Here is a 7,915-nt window from a genome sequence, read left to right on the forward strand (position 1 = left end):
GGGGGGAAAAAACGGAACCAAGTTTGTGTTTTTGGTTTTTTTTTTTTTTTTTTTTTTTTGTGAGAAGTGTCCACAAAGCATAGCTCTAGGATGAATTTTTTCTTCCAGAAGGGCAGAACAGACCTGCCCTTGCCTGCAGGTGCAGAGCAGGGAGTCAGGGCAAGGCCACTGCAGCGGGGCAGCTCCTGCAGCCCCGTCCTGGCAGAGCAGGAGCTGCCTCTCAATAAACACCCATGGCATTCAGCTTCAAACCCCCTGGCTCCGTGGAGCTATATTTAAATTGACATTGATGGAAAAGCAGAACTTTTCTCAGGTTTCTTTGAGATGCTTCATAAAAAGAGAATTTAGGATGTTTGAACTGGAAACTCACCTTAAATGGATTTTTTAAAGAAAACCATCAAAAGGTTTGCTGATTACCTGTGACCCGAGTAGCAGTCAGACATGGAAGGACCCACTTTTCCAGCCTTCAATCCATACCCTTCTACTTTGTTTGCAGAGAAAACACATGCTGTTCTACCTATACAGGTGTAATTAAAATGTGGATTTTCCCAGTGTGGATGCATTTCTGCCAGAATGAATGTGCGTGGTAGTACAGCTTCTTTACACACAGACAGAGAACAACCATCAGGTGTATTAGCTACAAATATCATTTACTGGCCCGAGAATTACACAGCACTGGCAAATCACCCTTGCAGCTTTTCCAGCAGCTTTGGGGTGCTGCCGAGTGAGATCATTTCCACAGGCAGAACAGGGCTCTGAGGAGAAGTTGCAGCACTGAACGAGGTCATCCGGATCTTCCCCGGGGCTCCTGCTGGGCATCTCGGAGCGCCGGGGCTGGCCCCGCTCTGCGCTGAGGAGCGGGGCGTGCGGGACCAGCGGCACCGCCCGGGCTCGTCACAGCTGGGAAAGGCAATCAGAAAGTGAAGTTATTGTGCGGCACTGCCCAAAATTATCCACCAGCACGAAACCTGTGTGCAGGTGGAGCCTGCTGTGATCTCCTGGTGGTCGCTCATGGGCCAGCAAGGTTTATCGGTGCTGGTCGGGGGAGCCCCAGCCCTGCTTTTAAATGCACTGGGATATTATCGAACACATTTGGAAGGGCTGTCACTGACGGCCGGTGGCATTTACCCTCGCTTTTCAAACAGAATCAGAGAATCTCAGAATGGTTTGGGCTGGAAGGGACATTAGAGATCATCTCATTCCACCCCTGCCGTGGGCAGGGCCCCCCATCCCTTTGAGCGCACCTCTCTACTGGCTCCCAGCTGCTGTCCCTCCGGCCAGCCCAGCAAGCAGCCGACTTGGAGAAGCTGTGGGAACTTAAATTTTGACAGAAGGCAATAGGTAAAATCGTTAAAAATAATCGAAATATATGTGTGTGAGTGCACGTATATATATACATATACGTTATATATACATATACGTAATATATACATATTACAAGAAAACACAAACCAAACCAACCAATAAAGAAATCCCGTTAGTTAGGTATGTTGCCCGATAATTCCAACAGGCTTCTTCCGTGCCTGAGAGGACCGTGGGTTTCCTTAGCGCCGCCGTGCAGGCGGGAGGGCTCCTCAGCCCGGCTCACACCCTCTCGGGGCTGTAACCGGCTCCTCCCGAAGCAGAAATTGGTCACTAAAGCCGTGACCGAGGCTCTGCTGGGCCGGCGGCTCGGCGGGGAGCCGGTCAGCCGGAGGTGCCCGGTGCTCGCGGGCAGCGCTCCGTGCCCGCCGCTGTCCCCGGCTCTGTCCTCCGCAGGGAGGGCACGGGCTCAGCCCCGCGCGGAACGGGGCTCTCGGGCATCTGCCAGGCCGAGAGAAGGCTCGCCCGAGCCCCCTCGGAAGTTTACCTGCCGCAGCACAGGAAGAAAAGGGTTTACCTCTGTGTCCCGCGCGGAGCCGCGGAGAGAGCGCCCTGCGGTCCGGGACACCGCGGAACGGCACCGGGACACGCCCGGCGGGAGCGGACCCCGCCCGGCCCCGGCTCGGCAGAACCGCAGCTCCACCAGAGCATCCCCAGCCCTCTCTCGGCTGTCTACGAGGAAAAACACAAATAAAAAAACCGTACTCTATTTAATGCTTCGCGTGCTGAAAATAAAAATAAATTATCACTTTATGATCTGAGAAAATATAACTGTTTCTCCGTCACTTGCTCAGCTGTGAAAAGAAGATATTAACATTCTCTCGCGAAGGCGCTAGCACCGAGTGAAGCTCGGCTATTCCAGCCCTGTGTGTGACACCAGTGACGAACACAGCCTGTCGTCCTGTTAGTTTAGGTTAATGGGCCACCCAATCTCCCTTTTAATTAAAACCGGGTGCTGCTCTCACGCGCACTGAAAGCGCCAGAAACAACAGCCAGAGGTGACAAGAAAGTGACAAAGCCACACGCCCAGCGTGTCCTGACCGCGCCGAAAGGTCCCGCAGACCCCGGCTCTGCCAGCCCCCCTCCGCTTTCCCTCTTCCCAGCATCCATTTTCATCCTCAGGTTAAAAAAACAAAACAAAACAAAACAAAAATTTCCAACCAATTGCTTGGTTGAATATCTAAGTCATTTCAGTGTAAGAGTACGAGGCTGTAACCTATTTACCCAGCACCGGCCGTGTCCTCCACCGCCCATCCCAGGGACTGATTTAACCCGGGGTGGATCCGGGGCACGTCCCGAGCCGGACCGTGGTAGGCAGCGGGACCGGAGCCGTGGAGAGAGAAACGAGGAAAACCGGGAACGAGCGGCACGAGTTCAGCGCAGATCCACCTCGGAGGCAAAGCCGACGGCGATCCGGGGCGATGCGGGGCTGGAGCGCGGCGATGCTGTCCCTGCGCTCCGCTCCCACCGGGCCGCGCTCTCCGCACCCTGGGCACGGGCTGGAGCCTCCCGGAGCCGCTGCCCCGGGACAAGGGGTCCCGCACCCGGCCCTGAGGGCCCCCGCCGGGGCAGGGAGGCGCAGACGGGCCCCGAGCCGCCAGTGCTAATTACCGCCGTTAATTGGGAGCCGGCTCCGCAAGCCGGGGCTCTCCCGCCGCTCCCCGGCCCTCGCTCTCCTCCTCTGTTCTTCCCCGCGTTGCTGCTTTTTTCTTTTCTTTTTTTTTTTTTTTTTTCTTAGTAGAATAGCAGTAATTGCAGGTCTCGGTGGATGCTCTGTAATTTAACATCCCAAAGGAAAACGTGGAGAAGAGACTCGGGGAAAACAATCGAAAAATAAAACAAAATTTAAAAACTCCCACCCGAACAACAAAGTTCCAGGATTTTGTACAAGGATTTTTGCTGCTACATCGCAGCAGCACATGAAGAGGGTTTTTTTTTTAAAGTACCATTCAGGATACTCAGTGCAGAAGTTAATTAACCTTTTGTCACCAACTAACGTATCTTTAAAATCCGAAAGCATCCGGGTTTGACCAAGAGAAGAGCGAGGGTCTGGCCTCTCACGGCCACGGGCAGCCGAACCGTCGCGCAAAACGATGGGAGAATCCTTCCAGTACCACTGCGCTTTGCACTTCCTCCGCAGACCTGCCTGGAGCTTGGTTTTGAATCTCTAACCTGCCTCCGTGGGGAAAAAGAAACCAATAATTTTTAAAAAAAAAAATCAACCCCAAAGCATTACGTTACTCAGAGCAATAGTTCATAAAATACTTTATTGAAATAAAGTAAATATCTTCGCATTAATAAAACTGATCATAAAATGCAGTTTTCGAGTAACTAGGGGCACCACAGGGTTTTAGACAGCGAGTAGATGTGGATGGTGGGATCCAGTGTCCTGCTGGCCCCTCGGGCCGTGGCGCAGCGCGGCGCTCCGCGGGTGCGGAGAGGGGCGGCGGGCCGGGGAGGGCCGGCGTGCGGCCAGAGCGTCCAAACGTCCCGAGGCCGAAGGCGGCCGCAGCCACTGTCCGAGCTGCCCTCCATCCTCTCGGGCCGGCGGGGCGGGCCCCCTCACTCCTCCTGGCTGACCTCGGCCGGCGAGCCCAGGCTCTCGGGCGGCTTCTCGGCGTCCCGGGCGCGCTCCTGCTCCGAGAGCTGCTCGCTGCTGGGGATCGAGTTCTTCTTCGGGCGGCCCTTGGGCTTGGTGGGGGACTCCAGGCCGCCCCCCTGCAACACCTGCGAGGCGAGGATGGGGCGGAGGAAGGGGACACCCCGGCCAAACCGAGGTGCCATCAGCCCTCGGCGCAGCAACCCCTCTCTCTCCCGTCCGCCGGAGCGAAGCTGCCGGGGCCGGTCCTGTCGGGCTGCGCCCACCGCCCGCTGCCCCGGGGACCAAGCGGTACAGCCGAGGGGGGAGAGCTCGGACAGGACCGGGAGGGAGGGTCGGCCGGGGCCCAGGAGGTGCTGGACCGGAGGCACGGTGTTAGAGACCAGGGGCATATTATTATTACCGTCATCGCCATCATTACCATCACAATTATCCTTAGCTTTATCGTTAAATATGCCCACTACTATCACAATTACCCTTAGCGTTATTGTTAAATATGCCCATTACTATCACAATTATCGTTAAATGTGCCAGGGCCGATGTGCAGAAGGACGAAGCCCGCAGGGCAGGGCTCGAACGCGGACACGGCGTGCCCAGGGGGAGGACTGTTAATAAGGGGCACTTACTATTTTCTTCCATTTCATGCGCCTGTTCTGGTACCAGGTTTTCACCTGGAGCTGGCTGAGCCCCAGAGATTCGGCCAGGTCTATTCTGCGGGTGAGAGAGAGAGGAGGTCAGGAGGGCAGCTTTCGTCTCGGATGGCAGCTTCCCGACTTTTACAAGCAAAATGATCCCCGGCCGGTGGCGTCGCGCCCCGGGTCCGAGGTCGGCGGTCGCCTACCTGTCGGGCGTGGAGAGGTATTTCTGCTTCTCGAAGCGCTTCTCCAGCCCCATGAGCTGCAGCTCGGTGAAGACGGTGCGGCTGCGGCGGCCCTTCTTGGCCTTGCCCGGCTCCGGGGGGCCCGGCTCCAGCTTCCCGCGGAGGTGCAGCTCCAGCGGGAGATGCGGCGAGGCGGAGCCGCCCTGCAGCCCCGAGCCGGCGGCCAGCAGCGCCGAGCCCAGCCCCGAGCAGCCCAGGGGAGCCAGCGGGAACTTAAACACGGCGGCCGGCTCCGCCTTCAGCACGGCTGCGGGAGAGAGCGGGGCGGTCAGCGCCGGGCAGCGCGCAGGGACCCCCGGGGCTGCCCGGGGAGCAGCGCCTGCAGGGAGCCCTGGCCCCTTCTCCTCCTTTCTTGGCAGCGCCGCGGGTCCTGAGCCCTCCGCGGTACAGGGACACGTTTTACCCTTCCACCAGCACATGCTAATCACGGAGTTACTTGGGGGGTACAAGTGAAAATAACTCAAACCAACCCAAAAGCGTTCCCCCAACAGCTGCCGGGCCCGGCTGAACTCGGTGACCAGCGGGGCAGGGCACGGTCCCAGGATTCCCTCCCTAGGAGTTTTCAGGATATTTTCGACCTGATGATAATTTCTATCCCACTCCGTGAAGAGCAGCCTATGAAGGGGCGGCCGGGGAGAGGACAGCGAGCCATCCCCGAGAATGTTGCTCCCGCTCGGCCGGCTCGATTAAATTCTCCCCGATCCGGCCCGGCGCTGCTTGGCTCGAATCCGTCGCCCGGCTCGGCCCGGCCCGGCCCGGCTTTGTCCCTCCCGACGCCCTCTCTCCGCTCCCGAGCCTCGGCCTGCGGGTGGGCTGGGGGCTGCTCGGCCCGGCCGCCCCGCCAGCGACACACGAGCGACCTCGGCAGCAGAGGAAGGGCTTTAGGGGAGTCTCTGCGGGGTCTTCTCGGCCTGCCTGAAATCGCCTCCCTTCCTACAGGGTCCGATCCCGCTCCACCTATCCCTGCGGAACTGCGCCCTGAGGGGTGTGAAGGGCCTTTTTATCTGATCCGCTATTCCGAGCAGTTGTGAATAGTTCATCTTGAAAATAATACTAATTTATAGATATTCTAACGCATGTTGCTCCCTTGCTCAGGGGCTTGACGCTTTCCTTTTTTGTCTCTTAAATGCAGAAAATGAGACTGGGATACTAATTTTCTGTTCAGATCAATGGATGAAGAGCTACGACTCTGCAGATAAAGATGGCTTGGGGAGTGAAAGCTTTCGCCATCACCCGTTTAAATATCGGCCTTTAAAATATATTAAGTAATAGCCTTCAAAATGCATTAAACACTAGCGTTTAAAAAACCATACCCAAAATACAAAAAAAACCCCAAAAACAACAACAACAACAACAACAAAACCAACAAAAAAAACCCAACCCCCCCCCCCAAACAAACAAACAACCGCAAAAAACAATAAAACCAATAACAATTGCAAAAACCCCAAACCTATTTGAATATGTTAATAAACTGCTTTTGTCCTGGATGCTCTATGCGACTGGACAGAGAATGCTGGTACCCGTTTAAAAAAAACAAGGGGTTGGGAACGCTGGGAAAACCCCAAATATGAACAATAATATTAAGCCTTCCATCTTCTATATTATTATTATATAAACATAGCATATATTTATATGCTATATATCTCTATATATTATATATTTTTATGTTTACACATAAGCCGGGTTTCCAGCTAAATCTGTGACCGCAGGGCCTCTTGCTGCCTCTCGCAGCCACGCACAGACCCCGCTGCTTGGCTCCAGAAGTTCTCACTTCATCCAAAAAACACGGGGGAAAACCCCAAACCAAAACTATCGACAACAACCTTCTTCCCTGAAATCCAAACGCCATTCTGTGCAGGGGCGGCTGGAGCCGCAAAGCCACTCTCTTCGCTTTTAGGCCCCAAACTCCCTGCTGCTCCCGGCTGGAGCGCCCGCGGCACGGCGGAAGCCGGCGGGGATGCTCACGGCGGGCAGAGCCCCGCAGTGACTTTTGGTAGGCAGAATTCCTAAGTTTTTTCTCCAAGGAACCCGGCTCCCAAAGGCGCTGGAGACCACCGGCGGGCGACGCCTCCCCGCCTGCCGCCCCCAGCCGCCCCCCAGCCGCGGGACGTACCGAGGTGGTTGTGGTAGGGCCGGGCGGAGAGCAGCGCCTGCACCCCGAACTTGAGCAGCTCCCCGGCCGGCGCGGCCCCCTTGGCGTCCGGGGGGTCGGTGAGGATCTCCTCGATCATGAAGCTGCGGTAGCGGTGGGAGCGGTGGTCGGGGAAGGCTTCGGCCGGGAAATAGCGCGCGGCGCCCAATTCCAGCGGGTGCTGCATCCTCGCCGCCCCCGGGGCGCGGGGGGACCCCCGGCCGCCGGGGCCGCCCTAGCGCAGCCCCCCGGCCGGCAGCCGGGCAGCGGGGGCTCTGCCCATCGCCCCGCCGCCCCTCCCCTGGCCCTGCGCGGCGGCCCGGAGCCGTCCCCGCCGCCTGCACACGGGGCGCGGCACCGGGCAGCGTCTGTCTCTCCGCCCCGGGACCGCAGCGGCCGCCTATTATACGGCCGGGCCCGGCGGGGCCGTCAGCGCGGCGGGGGAGGGCGCGGGAGGGGCTGCGGAGGAAGGAAGGGGCCGGGGCGGGCGAGTACCTGCAGCGGGGGTTACAGCCCAGCATTTGATCCCCCGCCATATAAAGCAAATTACCCGTTCTGCTCGCTGCGGGAGAGCAGACACCCAAACAACCGCTGGCCCTTTCGAAGCCCCGGTCCCGGCCTAATCCTTATGACCGCCCCTGTCCCTGTGCCCGGCTCCAGCCCCTTCCCCGTCCCCGCCGCCAGATCCATCGCCATCCCCGTTCCCGTCCCCACACCAATCTTCCGTCCCTTTCCCACTCCCTTTCCAGTCTTCGTCTCCATCCCCTTCCCCCGACGGGGTAACCGCGCCTTTGGGGCCGATGGAGGCAGGCGCGGAGCACACGGACCCTCGGGCCCATGCTCTCGGCCGGCCCGCACGTCCCTGCCGGGCGGCTCGGAGCCCTCGGGGCAGCCCCGGGGCCGTGGCCGGGGCCCGGCGGAGCCCGGGCAGCCCGAGGGCAGG

General features: G+C 58.3%; 1 protein-coding gene across 1 annotated transcript; it reads right to left on the reverse strand.

The window, feature by feature from the left end:
- Positions 1-3,806: 3,806 nt before the first annotated feature.
- On the reverse strand, positions 3,807-7,268 carry BARX1 (BARX homeobox 1). The gene is made up of 4 exons (XM_039703331.1): positions 6,955-7,268; positions 4,803-5,088; positions 4,588-4,672; positions 3,807-4,089 (listed from the first exon to the last, which is right to left on the reverse strand). The coding sequence occupies exons 1-4, from the start codon at positions 7,157-7,159 to the stop codon at positions 3,925-3,927; spliced, it is 741 nt and encodes a 246-aa protein (XP_039559265.1). The 5' UTR covers positions 7,160-7,268; the 3' UTR covers positions 3,807-3,924.
- Positions 7,269-7,915: the final 647 nt, after the last annotated feature.

This window comes from Passer montanus, unplaced genomic scaffold (genome assembly GCF_014805655.1).
Source record: "Passer montanus isolate IOZ18808 unplaced genomic scaffold, ASM1480565v1 scaffold162, whole genome shotgun sequence".
NCBI lineage: Eukaryota > Metazoa > Chordata > Aves > Passeriformes > Passeridae > Passer > Passer montanus.